Source organism: Caretta caretta, chromosome 9 (genome assembly GCF_965140235.1).
Source record: "Caretta caretta isolate rCarCar2 chromosome 9, rCarCar1.hap1, whole genome shotgun sequence".
Lineage (NCBI taxonomy): Eukaryota > Metazoa > Chordata > Testudines > Cheloniidae > Caretta > Caretta caretta.
In genome coordinates this window covers 62,888,747-62,908,608 of record NC_134214.1, presented here as the reverse complement: position 1 = coordinate 62,908,608, position 19,862 = coordinate 62,888,747, and the positions used below count along the sequence as shown (strand labels likewise).

The window sequence follows — 19,862 nt, the reverse complement described above, 5'->3', positions numbered from 1 at the left end:
TCTTGTGGCCTTGCTCATGCATTCCTTCATAACTGGTAAAGGCTTGGACTGTGATAACATAATATACTGTTGCTACCAGCCATGTTATGGACTGGGATGGTCAGTTGCTCATAAGGAGGTCACAATTTTTCACAAAAATTGGCTATTAAACTTTGCATGCTTGCCATGGGCTCAACAATGGTTTTTTTGCGAGGGATGTTAGAGATAAAGCAGTTTAACCGTGTATGTATGTATTTTATGGGCAAGATTTGTAAATGTGAGATTAGGGATTTCGAGTGCCTAACTCTAGACACTGTAAAGAGGCCTGAAACTGCCATCTGGAGTCATCTTAAACTGCCATCTGGTCTCTTAAAAGGGGTCTCATGTTGGGCACTTAAAATTTGAGGCATCCACACACATGTGGTGATAGGCAGGTAAATTGCACTGAATCTTGCACCTTGCACTCTGCCCACTAACCCAGACTCCTCAGGGCTTATTCAAAACATTCTAAGCTACTGAGCAGCTTCAAACAGATGCTCTAAGTTACAGCAGCCTCCAGCATGCAGCACAAACCAGAATGTCTCCTAGGACTGTCCCCTCCTGTCCTGCACATGTTCCCTATGCCAGGGCCTGTGTAAAGCAGTGTATAGGGTGGAATCTCACCTTAAGTAGGGTGACGAGATGTCCCGTTTTTAAAGGGACAGTCCCATTTTTGGGGACTTTTTCTTATATAGGCGCTTATTACTCCCCACCTCCTGTTCTGTGTTTTCACAGTTGCTATCTGGTCACCCTATCCCTAAGAGCTCAGCAGAGCTCATGTTCAGGGTTCATCCTGTGGAACATCTGACAGTGCAACCCTAGGAGGTCCATGCTCTCCTGCTTGGTGTCCGGGAAATCAGGGTGGTATGGTATTGTGCGCGCTCCTCGAGAGACTCAACGACACCCTCCCAACACCCCCCGTATTGGGGCAGCTGCAGCGAGCTCTCCACCCCTGTTAATTTAGATGTTCACTGGCATGTTCAGATGCAGGAATGGATTGCAGATGCTTCAGTGCTCTCACAATACTACAGCAGTTCGAAGCGCAAATTGCCCTTTTTATCTGCTGCTGAGAGTCTCAATCTTCCCACTATAAACAACGTCCCTTGCTTCTTCCTCTCATTTCTATGCCTAACGCATACCCATTTCACAGGCTGCACTGCCATCTGGTGGTCAGCATCATACTCCACGTGGGCTGCTGCTGCCGGCTTTCCAAATACTTCCTGTACCACAGGGAGCAATAAAAAAGTAGTGCAGATAGGAGATAACACAGAAGCAGGTTAAATCCAGCCTAGCGCCTCCACTCAGAAGGCAAACAACATCTCAACTAATTGGCCAGTGTTTCCCCTTCCAGTTCCATGGGGGAGAGATGCTACAACCTAATATAAAGCAAGGGTCAGTTCCAGTCACTTGCTCATTACAGCACAGGCTCCGCATGTTCCCTTCATCGGTACAGGAAGGACAACAACCAACACCACTGAAGACTTGGTTCCCTCCGTGCTGCCCCTTTCATCTACCCCCCTCTCTTCCCAGTTTCATTTAATCTGGCCTGCAAAAAATCCCCAATGAGAGCACATTCTATCCTCTTCCAGAACAAAATCCACACAATCCTTATCACTTACCACCTAAAAAATCCCAAAACCTGCTACTGTACTAGGGGAGTGTCTTTAAGATGCCACAAACATGAGGCCTCCAGGGTGAGCTCTTCCAGAGGCAAGAAAAACCAGTTGCTGATCTTTCCCCTAAACTCTACAAACCAGAGCTCCCCAGCCTCAAAGCAGCGTTCTACAACTCAGCCTTCCCTCAGCACGGCAGCTTGATCAGTTTCCTGCCTTAGGTTCTGAGCACAGCCCTACAGAATTCAAAGACGGGGAACTTGGGTAGGAGAGCAGTGGTATTTCATCATGCTACAATGTTTCATTCAGACAAATCCAGGGCAGCATATAGGATTTCTATTGGGGTAATGCTCAGAGTAAGGTGGACAGACACAGATGATGACAATATCCTGTCATGAAGAGCACAGATCTAAAAAGTGCAAAGCTGGACTAGGAAGCAGCCTATAAAATCATAGTACCCATGTTACCAAAGTAAGCTGTAAACCCCATGCTAGAGAATTACATTCAAGGGACATTTCATTTGTCTTTATCCTGAGCATTGAGAATTAATATTAAGACTATATTAACACCATAGCCAATATTTACAATTTCCACTTATACAAGTCCCACACTGATAGGTCTGACATGAGCCCCTCTTGCCAGACTGGATCCAGGATATGTACAGAAGTAGGGCAGCCACCTCCTCTTGAGTAGGCAGCATGGGTGTGGTGGGCTGGGCACCAATGTATACAAGGGTTATGAACACCCCGCGATTGGTCAATGGTGCTTTTAAAATGCTGCTCATCATGATAGTATCTGAGCACCTCACCCTCATTAATGGAGTATTATGTTTTCCTCACACACCAGCACTGTAGTTGGCGAATTGAGGCCTAAAGCTGATTAAGGGACTTGCCTGAGATGGGAATAGAGCTCCCCAATGCCGTATCCATTCGTGCATCCTTCTTACTCCTTTTAACACCAATCACAGAACACAAGACTGCTGCATTTTGCAAGAGAAATTTATTGGCGGAACTATACCTGTATAGTTATGTGACTATATTTAAACTGGCATAACTCCACGATGGCCACTTTCTAGAATAAGTGTTCACCCAGGCAGATATAGTGGGCTAGTCTACATGGTGAATTTTATCAGCCGAATTATACCGGCATACCAGTATAAAATTCTGCTGGTGAGTTTCACCAGGAAGAATGGCCCTAAATTAATTTTGAAATGGCTTTAGTTAAGTGAGTACAGCTTCATTGTGCAGACACGGCTCAACTCTCTGGTTGGCGATTGTTTATTCAGTGCCCTTTTAGCTGCAGCTCATCATTTATAGACAAAGTTGGTACTAATCCATTGTCTCCTTGACCATGTCTGTGGCGTATTTGGCAAGAGAGGGAGGCAACCTTTGAGAAACTGATCACTACCCATGAGATCCTGTTCTTTCATTCATAACTACTAAGACATGATTTACAGGCGTTCTCATCTGTTGGCAGTTACTGAGGCTCCTTTTGCTGCTCTACTGTATGCCAGAAGCTCATCTGACTAGAAAACAACTGTGTTGGAGAAGAACTATCCATGTTTCAGTCATCACAGTTGATCTTGAAGATATCCTGCAAAAAGCTCATGTTGCCTCTCCACACCCCGCCTTCTTCTTGCTTCCTCATAAGGGAGAGAGAAGGCCTGGAAAGTTAAGAAATTGTTTCTGGTGATTTTTTTTAACCTTAGAAATATAAAAAGTCTTTTCCTCCTTCCCTGTTTTTGGTAGTGGATTTTTGGAGGACTAGAGCGCTCTCAGCCTTCCATTAAAGGGGCAGAGGGACTGCCCTTTGCATAAAGAACTTTTCATCCCAGTGCTTGACAGGAACGTGTGTGACAGAGGTGTTAAACATTTTTAAAGAACAGCCTTCCCCTCTCAATTGTTAATGCTTCACTCATTTCTAGTCTCTTACCAGTTCTCCAGCCCTCGCCGGAGTCCTCCCACAAAACAGGGAGATTGATAAAACGAACACACCCTCTTTATTGAAAAAAGATCTTTCAGGTCTTTTTAGATCAGAAAACAGCAAAGAAAGGGCACACTTCCCTTTTCTTCACAAGTTGTCTTTAAGTCCATCCTACCACCACCTTCCTACATAATTTACTCTCTCTAAATACTCTGACCCATGAATTTTGGGAGGAATACCAAACTTCATTTAAGGCCAACAGAACCAGTTCTTTCCCACTCCTTTTGCGATGCCGCAGACTGTCCACCACCCAGCTCTAGCAGCAGAACATTTATCAAGCAAGGGCTCCCAGAACTGAGGATCCAGCAGAGAGCTGCACGGCAGGCTGTGCCACTTGCACTGGGAGACCACATCAGGCTTTAGGAACCAAGAGGAATCTACTGCGTAATGCAGTGAACAAACTTCCCTTTGGACGCCAGCTGGTGCAGTCTGAAATCCAAAGTAAACTCACGTAAGGTGGTTGAAACGCTGCAAGATTCTAACAATCTGTCGGCTCACACCTCGTTCTTGTATGGATGCCAGGCAGATATTTCCTGCTGTTAAGCCCAAGAGCCTTTCAGTGCAGTAAATTTTATTTAGTGAGCAGCATTCCAGGAAAACCCTTTCCTCTCCATAACTTATCCTGGTTTGTTTTCATTACTCAACAGGTATATATGCCTATGGCTTAAGGCAGTTTGGGCATCAGATTCTCTCTGTTCCCCTTCTCCTTGGAACATGGGCCAAGGCCATGGGTGACACTGGACTAGCCCACTGCAATGTTCAACGCTGCTGTTTTTGTCTTCCATCTCCTTCCCCTGGCCCACAGTGTGCTTGAACAGCAGTTCCTTTCCCCATGTGACACGGGAACCTAACATGAGAATCCATTTGAATGCAACATACTGACAGGACTGGGCAATCTTACAAGCCATTTTAAACCCCCTCTGAATATGGTGGTCCAAACGATAACATCTCTCAAAGAGACTAAATTAGGACGAAGGGGTGTGTATATTTGAGAGCCTGAGTCTTCCACACCTAAGGCAACTGCAAGAAATGTGAACTTAAAGCCATTTGTCTCTTCCTGGAACTGAAGTGTGAAAAGGGAGCAAAGTTCTGTGTTCGGAATACGGCATTGAGTACACAAAATGATATTTGTTCCCCAGCTGGGATAGATTTGTTTGTTGGGGCAGGCTTGATTATAATTTAGCCAAAAATAGCTTTTCATGGTGTTCCTTACAAACACTGGGCGCATAAAGCATTAGTCTGTTGAGGAATCAGCGACAGCACTTGGAAAACAGGACAAAACAGTTTTTTCAAGGGTAAACCAAGACTTCAAGGGCAACCCATTGATAGAGCTGAGGATAACAATTTAAAACCTACTTGTTCTGAATTGAAAACATTTTCCGCTCCTCCTGTAAAAAAGGGAACAAACAGCTGTCTCCTGCTGAACAGGAAATGCTGAAGACAAAGTCAAGGCTTTTATTTTCCAAGCAGAAGATACTGATGTGGTGATAACATTCTGGTCGGCTGACTTGACTTCTCCTATTCAATATGATTCAAGTAGCAGCTGCTGTTGTCTTGTTTGTTAGGATGCTGAAGCAACAGTGACAGCTGCCCACTGCTGGAGAGGCTTTGAAAACATTTGTTTTGTGCTTAAAACAGAAACTAGTTCATTTACACTGGAGTGAACTTTTAGTGCTCATGGAAGTCCGATTTACCCATAGAACAGGTTTATCAAAGGCAACCTAGATGGTGTAAACTTCCCACGTTGCCTGCTACTCTGAATGGACCTCGTCTAAGGATGGGGGGAGTTCAGTCCGCCAGCTCCCCAGCCAAGACTGCCAAAAAAAAATGGCCAACTTGTGCTACATGTAATGCCTGTTTTAATGGCCCAATAATTGCCCCTCAGGAACTAGACTAAGAACACTACTCATTTCTCATAGGCAGCTTGATAGTTGAACTGCCAAAAGCACTAGCCAAGTATTTGGCGCTCTGTCAACTTTTGGCCACTTCCCTGAATTCAAATCGGTGAGTAAGAGGTGAATGGCAGCTCTGCATTCCATTGCTAATCCTTAGCCATGTCTATAAATTGATCTGGGGTGGGTGCTAAAATGAATAGGCTGGTTTCTGATTGTATTTCAGTACTTGGAAAGCATCAGTAAATGGTCAAGTGATCTCATTAATTGACACCAATTCAATCTGCTAGAATCTGGGACAAACAGAATTGGGAAGGACCATCCAGGTTATAAATTATCCTGCTGGAGTGAACAGGAAGGGGTTTTTATTGCATAGTTGGTGGTAATAAAAACAGACAGCAGATGGAGAATATGCATAAAGTGGCAGTGTTACTCATTCCCAGAGACAGGATTCCATCCTGAGTTCGGCACAGTAAAGGGCATGGAAGAAGGGAACAGAATATGCATACATGTAAACAATATGGATCTGGGAAACTCCAATAAAATAGACATACCCTTCAACATAAAGACACTGCTGATTAAGAAAGAAGTCAGTTGTGCAATATCTGTAACATGATCAGGGATCATTTGGAAGGAGTGCAGTAAAACTTGGGCAATAACTTGGCACTCTGTCTTAACCCTTTCAATTGCTCATTATAGAGAAGGAGAAATCCTTGGTCTTAGCCAACAAGGGGAGAGTTGCAAGAATATAACCAGTGAGCCCTTCTGCTCTCCCTTTGGGTACTTTTAACGAGGGTAACTTAATACATTCAGAGAAGACTAAAATGAAGCTTCATTCTGATTAGAAGCAGAGCTTCCAAAACAAGTCCTCATTTAGCTGGACACTGAATTCAGGAATATGTAGATTCACCTTGGGTTCAAATATAAAACTCAAAAAGCCCCCTTTACATTTTGCTGATTGCTTTTAGAAACCTAAAAAAAGAAGGATCAAATTTGTGTTTTCACCAAGCAGCTGTCTGGGAATTGTGGCCCTTAGTTATGATAATCTCGTTCTCAGGCATCTTAGTGCTGTGTGCAAAAGTCATCATTCTCCTCCATGGCTTTTGAAGACTTAAAACTAGATAGTCTTTTCTTCCCCTCCCAACATTAGTTATCAAAGTTCAAATAAAATAAGGGAACAGATTTAATTCTGTAGCATTTTGCTTTTACTCCTTCATGGAATCTTTCCAATGCAACTTCACAAAAGCATTATAATAAAGTCTTTTCTTCTAAAGAGAAAATTAATTTCCACAGATTACGTAGTGCAATTGGTTATTTTGTAGAAAAAACATGATGATCTTCAGCTCCATACAGGAAAACTCTGAAGATAGCTCCAGTTTCTTAATAAAAATAGAAGAGAAAATCCACGGTCTTTTATAAAGTTTCATTTTTGTGTTAAACACCAATACTTATTAGTCTGTTTTTAATTGAAGAGTATGGAATCTGGGTCTTGATTAGCCATCTGCGCAATGTGCTTTAATACATCCTTTTTGGTAATGATCCCAAGTAGTTTCCTGAAAAGTTAATTAACAGATTGTTAGCATATGAGCTCCTTTCCCTGATCTTCCTCCCACAATGACTCTCTCTCTTTATGACCATGGCTTCTCTGATGGCAGTTCTAATCCATGATGACCATCAAATGTTTCCATGGCTCAGAATGCTAAGACTCTACGAAAAGTGTGGAATTTACACGTCTGATCAGACCACTGGTCAATCCACTTTGGATATCCTTATCTAAACAAGCAGATCTACAAATATTAGTCAACCATTTATTTTAATTCTTCCCCCACACCCATCTTCCACAGGTTTTTCTAAAACCAATGTACTCACACACACGCGCACGCCCTCTGCCCTTCCTCCACACAGCTCAAGTGGAAGAGGACTGTGTGTCCCAGGTGCAGTGATCTGACATGGTGCTGTGCCTAATGGCTTTAACCCCTCCCAAACTGTTTACTGCCTTTACCAGCAAGGTCTATTGTTTTAACGCAATTTGATGGTGAGCTACCCCTGCTTTTTACTTTTTCTATGCTTTGAGTTCTCTATTATACAGATGTAAAACTAGAACGACCAACTAAATCAATGGGGTTACTCAGGATTTACACCAGTTGAAAAGGAGGGAAGAATTTGACTTCCTGAGCTCAACAAGCAATTTTTAATGCTTTGCATTCAGCGCTACCCTGTTAGATTCTCAGCCCAAATTCCTCCGTGCGGCGTTCTCACCCGTTGTGAGTGACGAGGCACTGGCGCAGTCCCAGCTTGCGGAATATATCCACAACTATCTCCATGGGCGTTTGGTCTGTCACCGTGAATGGACTGAGGTCCAGGATGCTCCTGAGTTTGAGCATGGATGGGGAACTCGGAGGCAGCGGAGGAGAGTGGTCAGTGAAATAAATAATTGAAGTGCTCACAATTCCATCCTGCTTCTTCCGGGCATTTTCTGAGTGAGAGACATTGTGGGTTATAAAGGGAAGACATTTAAAGCACAGGTTTTTGCTCCCTCTGTTCCCATTCACAGAGCTTTAAAGAACCCTTCCTTCATCTACTCAAGCAAAGGAGCAGCAGAGGCTCTCTCTCAAGTCATCTCTCCAGCCACCTGAGGGGGCGGGGTGACGACACTGGACACCAACTTCCTTTTCTCAGCTGAAGATATCCCAGCCCCTGGGGCACCATAATCATCCCACTCCTGAATGCTACTTCAGCTCAGCACATTACATACAGCTCAACATTCACAACAGAGTTTGGATTAACTTTTTGGTGCTGCCAGACCAGTTGCATCACCTTGTTGCTGCCAAGAAACCCACCTATAGAAGAGCATTTCTGGAGATGACTAGAGGACAGTGCTGGGCACAGATCTGCTGCTCAGGAGAAGTGAGAGAGGGATAATAGTTTGCCTTTACATAGCACTAGTCATAAAAGGACCTTCAATCTACCCATCTATACAGAACTTTTTAAGATGGGCAAACTGAGGCACACAGGGGTATGCAACATGTTCAATGCCCTTACCCAGCTACTGAATCGGGTCCCTTTCATATATAGTACAGAAGAATATTTTATAGCAATTTAATAGATAAGGATCACTATGTACACTTGATTAGAAAGAAGATTCCCCCCAGTCATTGAAGACATGGCTCAGGTAAGGTACTCTTCACCTTTGGAAAGTTTACTTTAATGAGAGTAGCAGACTTCACCTCCCAATCACAACAGGCCAATCTGATAGTAGCCACAGTGTCTGGAGACCATTTAATTATCATTATTGCCTACAACAACAAGGAGAGCAGCTGGCCTGACTTCCAGAAGTCTGAATTCAGAATGGGGTCCAGCTTAGACATTCACCAATCAGATCAGGCTGAGCACTGGGAATGAATTCTTCTTTGTGCATCTTCAGCAAGCAGAAACTACTACACAGGGAAATCTCTGCAGTCCTGACTAAATGGGACCACGCTGTACCCCCGTGCAGTCAGGCCCAAGGAAGGAAATCATTAAGCTGTAATGTACCTTTCCTGCATTTCCTTCCCTCCCATTGTCAATGGCTGAAATATTTAGTAAGATTCATATCAAGCACAAGCATTCCCATACTGAGAGCCAGTGAGTGAAGTCTATACTGCATGTAGCCTGCAGATTCCCACCAAAATCAACAGGTGTTTTTTGTGCACTACAGAGTCTCTCACTAACACGAGCATGGACAGGGCTGGTTCACACGGATCTGGGTCCCCCCTTACAAGCTACATTAGGGGGCTCAAGAGAATGTGTTTGCTCTGCCTGCGCAAACTCCTCTGCCACGCCAGGCAAAAGGATTCCATCCCACGGAGGGCACCAACAGGTCGCATGCCCAGAGACAGTGCTTGTGTCCTTGAAAAAACAAAGACGAGTCCTTGTGGCACCTTAGAGACTAACAAATTTATCTGGGCATAAACTTTTGTGGGCTAGTACCCACTCTGTCAGATGCATGGAGTGGAAAACACAGGAGCCGGTATATATACATGAAAAGATGCGACTTGCCTTACCAAGTGTGAGGTCAGTCTAACGAGACAATTCAATTGACAGCGGGATACCAACGGAGGAAAAATAACTTTTGAAGTGGTAATAAGAGTGGCCCATTTCAGACAGTTGACAAGAAGGTGTGAGAAACAATGGGGAAATTAGTATTGGGGAAATTAGGCTTAGGTTTTGTAATGACCCAAGCATTCCCAGTCTTTATTCAGGCCTAATCTGATGGTGTCCAGCTTGCAAATTAATTGGAGAGTTCCTGATAAGCAAGAGGGTAAGGAGAATTTGCAACATGCCCAAGACAGTGCTGTGATGAAAGAGGAGTAATCCTTATTTCTCAAGCTCTGGGTCAACACAAAGTTGCTCACACTCCCCACCAAATGGCACCGAAGCATGACTAGCAAATAGCACACTAGCCTTTCAACCTGTCCCTGGTGGAGTGGAGGTTGGTGGGAACCCTGTGACTTTGATCCCTCCATCTGCAGGATTGGCAGCACAGTCTCAAATGGCCCTGGGTGTGGCCGAAACACTGACAAGTCGCTATAAGGCAATAGCCAGACCCACTCTTTCAAGTGCTTTTCAAGCTTTGTTTTTAAATGCATGGAACCAACAAAACTCCAACCACATTGAAGCTTAGCTGCAGAAAGTGTCTTTCAAAAATAAGCCAGCCGATAAAACAGAATATTTTTAGTTGCTGCTGGGTCAAAGCCTTATTCTCCATGGCAGTGCTCTTGTTGCATTGATTTAGTCAAACACATGCTGAGTGGCACTTTGCACACCAAGGCTCAGGGTGATGGAAGTTACATGCCCTGATCACAGGCGTTGTATAATGGCAACGCTCACTGAAGCCTATATCTACTGCACTCTATTTAACAAGTTGTAACTGGTCTCTGACTGCAAAGTTTTTATCCACATTGCATTCTGCCTTACTTCTCTTACCAATTGAAATGATGAGATCTCGCCGGAGGACAAATCCGACCAGCCTCTGGGACTCCCGGGACACCACCACTGGATAGCCGCTGTAAGTGGTTTCATTGATTATGGCCTCTACATCCTCTACCATCATGCTGTCCTGTGTGATGACAGTCAGAACAGGGTCATTCCGCCGGGGCCTCATTACGTCCATGGCGAGAGTCTTATGCGAGAACTCCTCCTTGGCTTCTAGGAAGGGGTAGCCATTGAGACGAATATGGGCATCATAGATGCCCTCCCGTCCAATCGCATCTGCCACCCACTTGCTAGTCATGGCTGCAGCCATTAGAGGAACAATGTATTCCAGTCCACCAGTGAGCTCAAACATAATGACTACCAGCGACACAGTCATACGGGTTACTCCACCTGCAAAGCAGAACAAAAGTCTCAGAGTTTGACACACTCCTAGGGACTCCCAACAAGAGCTCCCTTGTTTCTGATGTGCAATGTAGGCATACTACACTAAAGTCAGCTCTGCCATCCTGAGATGTAGCAGATGGACATCCCTAGTCTTCACATTCTATGTATAGACAGGACGTTTTCAAGGTTACACTGGAAAACAAATGTGAATATAGGTAAATGTTACTTAATTACAAAATGTCCATGCTTTACAGCAGATTGGTTATACATTTTAGTCTGGATTATAGGAGTCATTAAGTTTGTTTCGGATAGATCTGGTTCTCAGTGTCACTTAAATTCCATGAAGCCAGAGTTGTTCCTCAACTCTCCCATAGTACACAGAAGCAGCCCCAAGGAACCACACATTCATATCAGCTGGTTGGCCATACTTCTGATCTGGACTGTTGCCTCATGTTTTCGTGGACAGAATCATGAAATTCAGTGGGTCTGCTATCACGAGGAACTAACAGAACCTCTGAAATGTGTCTGATATCTACATTGGTTTAGTATGTTATTTCCTTTGACAGTTTAGATTTACATTATTTATCAATTTCCCAGCAAGCAGGAACTGAGAACCATTAGTTAGTAATAAATATACATGTAACTACTGTTACAGGGCAAGGCCAGATGGCTATAGTAAAGTAGTGAGGAAAAGGTTTGTTAGCCCCAGGCTAACAAATCTCTGGTACCATGGTAACCTAATGGCAGTTGCTCCAGGTTCATCAAGACACCTGGGGCCAATTAAGATCCTTCTAGAAAGCAGTGGAGATAGCTAGGTTGATTGGGACACCTGAAGCCAATCAAGGGCTGGCTGGAACTAGTTAAAAGCCTCCCAGTTAGTCAGTGAGGTGCGCATGTCAGGAGCTGTAGGAGGAAGCTGCGCTGTTGGAGGAACTAAGCAGTACAAATCCCTATCAGGCGCAAGGAAGGAGGTCCTGAGGTAACGGTGAAGGAGACATTGAGTGGGGGCTGCTCTGGGGAAGTGGCCCAGGGAACTGTACATGTCCTATTTCCAAAAAGTCAGCTACCATAGCTGCTACTATTAGGGTCCCTGGGCTGGAGCCTGGAGTAGAGGGCTTTCCCATCCCTTCCGCGATTAATCACTGAGACTGGGAGACAACAGAGACTGTGCGAGGGAGGATAGCTTCTCCTCACCTCCCTTGCTGGCTTATGATGAAAATGGCTCAATAAGCTGTGATCCTTGCCTCTAGAGAGAGAAGGGCTATGTGGAGGGTCACAGTGAGCCCCTGAGGCTAGTGAAATCCGCCAGGAAACGCAGGACCCCCGGAGACAAGGACAGAGCTTTGTCACACTACACACCAATATATTTTTATATATATATATATAAATAAAATACCAGTGTTTCTTAGTCTCAGCTTGCTGGAAAGTTGTTCCTTGACAAGAGTACAAATTAGCCCCAAAACTGTTCTCACACACGCAGAGTATAGGTCTGAAACAACTCAAGTAATAACCACAAGGACAGATAACTGTTTATGATCAGTTACTTTCTTTCAGGCTGGTGTACCGCCAAGCCAGGTGGCATTCTGACCCTGTCATTGTTGCCATCATCAGTTCCTTGGAGAGCCACGGAGGGATAAAAATGGCTTTTTAACTTCTTTGGTTTAGCTACATGCAGGCATTTTGAAGACGGGAAATACACATACATAGGTTTTCAAAGAAAAATGGGTAAAAAATATTCAGAAGAGCTTGAGTGACCTAAGCTCCTAAGTCACTTTTGAAAATGGCACTTGGGCTCCTTTGAAAATTTTACCCAATGAAACTGCCTTCTTGAGTTCTGAGTCCCCACAGCTACTTTTAAAGCTTTGTTTTTCACTTTTACATTTTATAATAATATGGGAGTTTTTGCTCCAGTAATGGTCTTCTGCTTTAAGTGACATCTCCACTTCAGCATTTGTCCACCAGTGACAAAGACCATTAAAAACAACCTTGTTTATTTAATGCTATCGCTTAATATTGCATATGGAGTACTCTGCCAACAACAGTGGAAGTAACTGACTGATCTACTTCCAAGAAGATTGATAACGTTCTAAAATAACATGTTTATATGCCTCTTATTTTACACAACTTCTCCAAAGCCAGGAAGTATTTTAGATTTCAACAAATGCATTACTCCTTGTTCCTAACAGAACCCCAACACCAGAACAAGGGTCCCCAAACTGTGGGGCATACCCCCTCTAGGAGTGTGTAGAGGAACGTTAGGGGGCACGGCAGGGTAGGAAGGGAGCGCCACTCAGCCCTGCTCTGCCCTCAGCTCTGTTCCAGCCCCAGATCTGCCCAAGACCGCAATCTGGTCACGGTTCTGCTCCTGGCCCCAGACCTACCCTCAGCTGCAGCTCCAGCCTTGGTCCCTGGCTCCCAGCTCAGCTGCGGCTCCAGCCCCAGCACTGACCAATGGCCCCAGCCGCAGATCCGGCCCCAACAGTGGTCCTGCTCCTAGCCCTGGCTCCTGGGGGGGGGGGGGGGGAAACGGTGCAACATAAAAGTTTGGGGGACACTGGCCTAAAAGGAAGTATTTTGAGTTTTCAGACACGTGTCCTCTCTGAAAACAGCAGCAGCAGGACCGAGATAAATCTAAATTTTCAGGGTTTGCAACACTACTTCCACTTGGATGAGTTAACTGAAGTTGGTGTGACTTGTGATGAAAACCAAAGGCAAAACAGATCTTTGGAAAGCATAAGACACATTGCAGTCTATTAGGTTGGGAATTGTGTCTCAGGGTGGAACTCAGTCAGATATGCTTCTACTTCACAAAAAGGGATTTTTGTTAAATGGATTAAATGCTCCCAAAAACCCCCAACAGAGTACATGAAACAAGAATTGTACCATGAAGCAGAAAGGCTGACAGAAGGACTAAAAGCCTAGAGAAAGACTTAAAATCAATTAGGTTGACCAGGGATTTAAGTATTTACTCAGGAAATTCCCACTGAAGTGTTTCATCTCATTTCCAAGGACATCATGGTGTAAACTAGAGCAGGCAGAAATATGATCAATGCATTACGAAGTACAGTTTCAAAGTTTCCTCTCTCCAGATAAAAGCAGTTTCAAAGTCCGCAAAACTAGTAGCATTTCACACAAAATCATTTCTCTGCAACTCTGAAGGCAGCTCTGTAGATAACTGACAAAGTATCACACTAAGTTTTGCCTTTAAACTAGCAGCAAATATTTATTGCTTACCTAGACATGCTGCAGCACCAACCATTGCATAAAGGCCAGGAGTGATGCAATCAGCCCCTTGACTGCACCAGCCACTGAAAATAGTCCAGTCATGGTGATAGTAAGCCAGCTGCTCCATTCCTACACCTAGCAGTCTGCCTACTATGGCACCAACTGCCATGCTGGGAATGAAGAGACCCGAAGGGACCTACCAAAAAAATCCAAACACATTAGTGTAAGGTAAAGGCACGTCTGCAACAGTAAGTCAACATACACGGAGGGGTAACAGACTTAGAAGTTGAACACAGAATCAGTTTGGCAGTCATCATCAACTATGATTGTTGGCGATAATCGTTAAACTATGTACTGATCCGCTCCCTGCAGAGGGAAGGATACATACTGTCCTGACAGCGCTAGGACATCCGGAATGAACAGGTAAAATACAATGTGTACGGTGCCTGCCTGGATAACACAGCCCTTACTGTAACATTCATTCTCAGTTCCCTACGTAATCAACTGTACTTACCTGTCACTCACACCTAAAACAGTGCAAGGTTTGTGAGAAGAACTCTGCTATAAAGAACCTTGCTTTAGCCTGAGGAGCCGACAACTGATCATTTCAGAAACACAGAAGAACTGAATGAGACAGACACCATGCTTTACAATATCACCCCCAGGCCCCACCCCATTTAAAGGAAAGACATGGGGGCATTCGACATGCCAGAGGAAGGTTTAGGTACCACACACTGCCCCCTTTCCTGTCTTATGCTTCCATCATTAGTTTCCAATGAAAACTTGTATACTAGGCTCAAATCTTAAGCCATGTACATTGTTTGTGATAACTCTATGGTGACAGCACCAAAACACAATCGCAGATTGAAAAGGAGGTCTTATTGAGAGTAGGGTGTTCCAGAGCCCATCTTCATTTCTTTATTGGTGTTTATTTACACTATGGTGGATTATACCTGCACACATATAGTACCCCCTACACCCAGGATTTGTTCCCATACATACCTGGTTACTGTTGTTCTGTTTAATAAGTTTCTAATAAGCCATTATCCTAAGAGAATATAACAAAATAGCTACACACGCAATATATTAGTGTTCCCCTATGCCTTTCCAACTAAACAATTGCTGTGTGTGGTCATATATGTGAAACACCCGAATGGAGTGAAAATTCCATCGCTAAAAATAGAAAAATCCCTCTCCCCAGACTGAAAAAATTCAAACTGAGCCTTGCCACAGTGGTCCCCAGAATTAGGTCTTACAGGGACCATTAATAATTCTCACAGCCATATTCACATAATTTACTCTGACATAATTTGGCTTATAAAGTACAAAGTGCTTTCAGTCAAACTGTCAGACTAGCTGAAAGCATCACATCCTTTTCTCATACATTTGAGCACTGTCCATTGTAGCAATGGACCACTTCACTGTAACATGAAAGGGGAAGTTGTTTTGCATATATTTAGTGATTCATAAGTTTGCCTTTAGTGGAATTAGATGATCAGTCACTTCTCAAATACTGGGAAAAAGATCCTTAGTTTGCAGTCCTACAGCCAGCATCTCAAATTCCCCCCTGCCCCCATCAGTTTCTTATGAGGAAGCCTCCAAGTGCATAATAACCTTAGTTGCTCAAAAGGTTGCCACTGAATAAGCATGAAAGGGTCTCACATCTGATACTCTAGGATACTATAAGTTTTTTTTTTTTAAATGAAAATAGCTCACAACCACTGTCAAAGCAAATCATGTCCAAAGGAGGGTATTTCCAATTAACTATCTTAAGAAATGACCATTTAAAATAAATCAAGCTGAAAAAGACTCCCAGGGGCTACATTTTTATGAGTGCACTTTGATTCTGCCTGCAAAAAATGCAGAAGCTGGAAGGATGTGAGAAATTAAGTTGCAATTAAGTTGCATACAATGAACTTAATGTTTTATACACGCAACTTCACTGTCAAGTTCTAGTCTAAGCCTCCAAAAGCAAGACAATTCAGAACTGTGCTTGTTGCTCCATTTTTAAGTAATCTCAAGAAGTGGGTGTGGCAGAGATGGAGATGCCCTGTGAATACTATGTTGCCTGGTCGGTGAGATTGTTGTACACTGAGTTATAAGACTTACAAGCTTAATAGAGGCTACGGATAAAACCAGTAGGAAAGCAACCCAATGGATCTAGGTAAGCAGCCTCCCAGCAAACGCTGAGGGCAATTACAAGACACTGGCATACTTCTAGGGTGAAGTATTTTGCCAGTCTGGGAGACTACAGGTCAAAAAGATATTAATCAGTGAAAGCCTTTTCAGGAGAAGATGGGTCAGCTGTCAAGAAGAGAGGCTGGCACAGGGAAAGATCCTGCAGCGGGGTCTGAAGGCATTAAGGCCTTCCCCCCAGATCCAGGGAATCGGTAAGCCACAGGGAAAGGCTGGCATGCATATACACTGGGTTATTGCTTTTGAGATCTGTTTTCTCTGAAATGCCTTTGCTTTGAGAAGGCTGCCTGGGTACTGGTTACCACTTGCTCCTGGGGGAAAGAGATCCACAGGCACTGAAGATAAGTCAGGCCTGCTGTGATTATCATAGGGGACTGCAGGTGAGGCCTGGTTTGAGAGAATCACATGATCCTTCCAAAGACAGGTGATGGCTCACAGCCTGAGAGGGGTGCACTCAAAGAAACCAATAGGGGTCAGAGGTGCACTTAGCCCAGTAATTGTGACAGTGGAGTGTTGCAAAACACGGCTAACAGTAACACTGCTAACTACCAATAACTAGGCACAGTTAGAAGAGTTCAGAATGGAGGTAAAATTTGCAAGAGCATACTAGTCACTTTGCATGAGATCAGCCCCATTGGAAGTCCATGGGATGTAGGCTATTAAGTGATTAAGGCTCATTTGAAAATTACTACACTTGATCCTTAACATTTAGAACAACAGAGTTTCACTTTCTGCCAATTCTTTACAAAAGACATGGATTTCAATCTTTCTATCTGCATACCATTTTACTTGTCATTCTCACCTTCATGCCAAAAGTGAATATGGTAATGAAGACTTTTAGGATAAGGGCCAAAGCCAGCTGCCACATAGCTGTGTAGACTCCTGGGCCAGCGGCTCGGTCCGGCAGATTATCCCCTTTGGTGCTGTTGAAGTCATTCACGTACTCACAGAGCTTGGAGAAATCCAGGAGCCCACAGTCATTGAACAGCTCAGAAATCAGCTCACTGGTGCTCATACGGGTATACTCATTGGGGAAAGCCAGAACAGCTGTGATGGCAGTCACAATAAGCACTTCCAGCACAGGATACTTGCCAAGTTTGGTTGTCTTACGTCTTCTGCACCAGGCAATGTTGCTGCGAATAAAGAAAGATCCCCAAAGACCACCAAAGATTCCCAAAAGTATGAATGGCACGAGCTCTAGAAGATGCCACGGTGTGTGAAACTCCACGTAAAACAGAACCAGACGGCTGTTTCCAAACGGGTTGATGGAGCGCAGAGTGAACGCTGCTACCAGGGCGGCAAAGAAAGATCTCCACAGTGTCTTGAGGGGAAAATAATAACTCACCTAAAAAGGGGGGAAAGGCAGATTCAGTCATTTATTGTAAACTGACATTAATTACTGTCCAGTAAGAGCTACCCTTGCATAAAGTAGGGTTAAGGACTCTAATGTAGAAGGCTGGTGCGAGATTCCTTACCTATCACACAGTACTGTATATATAAACAGCAATATTATACTCAACACATTACACACATGCATAGAGTAGCCTTTATACTAGTGTGTTTAAATACCGTACGCTACAGATAAATTGTTTTACTCAGTGAACCACCAAGCATTATAAAACTTAAAAAAATTGGCTACTTAAAATACCAAATTGGCCTAGAAATAGTAGTAAGCCATGGAACAGTCAAGCTACTGCTTCATTCAAAAGGAACACCCCTTTATATAGTGAAGTGACACATGAATGGCATAGTAGCCCTGAGCGCACCATGTGTGTACCCTATGTATACTATCCATTGGAGACTTCAGACTACTTCCACAATCTGGGATTAAGTCAGATGATTTCCAAGCCATATTTACAATGAACACATGTTTATGAAAGGTTATTTCAGAGGTGCAATCTATAGGCAGAATGTAGAATTTTTTTCAAAACATGGTATAAGGTTCTGGGCTTGAAAATATAAAGGTGGCAATGCTTTTTATTTAGTAAGGGGGAAAGGGGCATCTAGATGGCCTCACCGATTAATACCTATGTCTTATACCAGGTACCCGGGCCTGATCTTGAGTTCCATTCTTGATTGGTTGCATGGAAGATAAGTTTTGTGGTCAATCTGATCATTTGTGGGCATTGGCTACACAGAAAGCCATCCCCCGCAGGGTAAGTGAATATTACTTTGAGAATGTTGTGATACAAACTGCTGACCGCTGGAGCTGAATGCCTGGTTACATATCACTGATTAGTTTGGCATGATGCATCAGAGCTGAGCTGTAAGACAGTTGCTACAGTGGCTATCACGATCTTGCCACTCAGAACAGGAATGAGAGGGTTGCTAATCATAACATTAAATTCTTAAAAGGGTAGCAATGATGTATTCCATTTGTGTGGCTTGTGGCCCCCCCCAAAACTCAACTAAATTAGAAGTCTCCTTGGAGAGAACCAAGACTGGATTATCAAGGTGGATACAGATTAGGATTGAGGTACACCATCAGCGTTTTTTGGGGGGGTTGGGGGGAGTAGTGCGAGATGAGAGTTCGGGAAACAAGACTATGAAAACTGGGGGGTCACAGGTCACATGCAATGGCACAGCTGTGTGGGGGAATTATCAGTAATGCTGCAAAAAGAAAGACACTAATTCAGAAGTAAACCTTTCAAAACTCAAAGCATTCAGCTGACTCACACAAGCATTCGTGTTGCTTAGCTAACACTTATAAATACTCCAAATGATATTTAACTGTGTATGCTTCCTCTGCATCAAAACAGCCACGGAGGGCATTGAAGTGCCGTATGGTAAAAGAGCAGGAGCAGTTAGTATGTGTGCAATAAAATAACTTGCCAGGAGTAAATACAAAGTTCAGATTACCTCTTCCAGACTAAACAATACCCCTCCAATTGGTGCACCAAAAGCTACGGACACGCCAGCAGCTGCAGCAGCTGACAAAACCTAAATCAAGAGGTTAGAAGTCAGACACGGACAATAGTTATATTACTCCTTTGTTCAAGTAGGTACATTTTGTACAGCTCAGATTTCTATTGTATAGCTCACCTAACATCTGAATTGATTTAAAATATGACCACAGTAAACAGGTGAAATGACCTAAATAAACTGGAGATATATTCCATAATTTACTACAAAATGTTACCATTAACATTTAAACACCTCTCTATTCCCAAACTTGGTAGTATCAATGTGTTTACAATTACCTCCTTCCTCAGATTTCATGTTCTATCTGTGTCTTGGAAAAAAGTTAAGTACAAAAAAGTCACAATCTCAATAGCATAAAACACAAAAAGGTATTTTCTTGTTAATTCTACAATCAACAATCACATGGCTATCTGTACTCCTTACACCTTTTATCCAGTTTCCTAGAAATAATTAATTCATGAAATTCTAAACAAGAGACTGCGTGGAGTCATTCATGATACTTAAATTGTCTTAAAATAGTGTTGTATTTATGGTTGCCAGATGATAATACAGACAAGGTGATACTAGGTATCTCAGTCATCACTTTCCAAGATTTACCATAAAATGCCATAGGATGCTATGATAACATTTTGTAGTAACTTATGGAATAGATCTC

General features: G+C 43.4%; 1 protein-coding gene across 6 annotated transcripts in view; it reads right to left on the bottom strand.

Annotated features, from left to right (window-relative positions):
- Positions 1–5,833: 5,833 nt before the first annotated feature.
- LOC125642467 (H(+)/Cl(-) exchange transporter 5) overlaps positions 5,834–19,862 on the bottom strand; it is a 90,257-nt gene continuing 76,228 nt past the window's right edge. For all 6 annotated transcript variants that reach the window (XM_048863883.2, XM_048863884.2, XM_048863882.2 and 3 more), the window contains 6 exons: positions 19,145–19,225; positions 17,088–17,630; positions 14,099–14,285; positions 10,472–10,870; positions 7,766–7,982; positions 5,834–7,059 (listed from right to left, as the gene is read on the bottom strand). In XM_048863883.2, the coding sequence (XP_048719840.1) occupies positions 6,969–7,059; positions 7,766–7,982; positions 10,472–10,870; positions 14,099–14,285; positions 17,088–17,630; positions 19,145–19,225 (1,518 nt within the window). In that variant the 3' untranslated portion in view covers positions 5,834–6,968. The remainder of the gene's footprint in view (positions 7,060–7,765; positions 7,983–10,471; positions 10,871–14,098; positions 14,286–17,087; positions 17,631–19,144; positions 19,226–19,862) is intronic.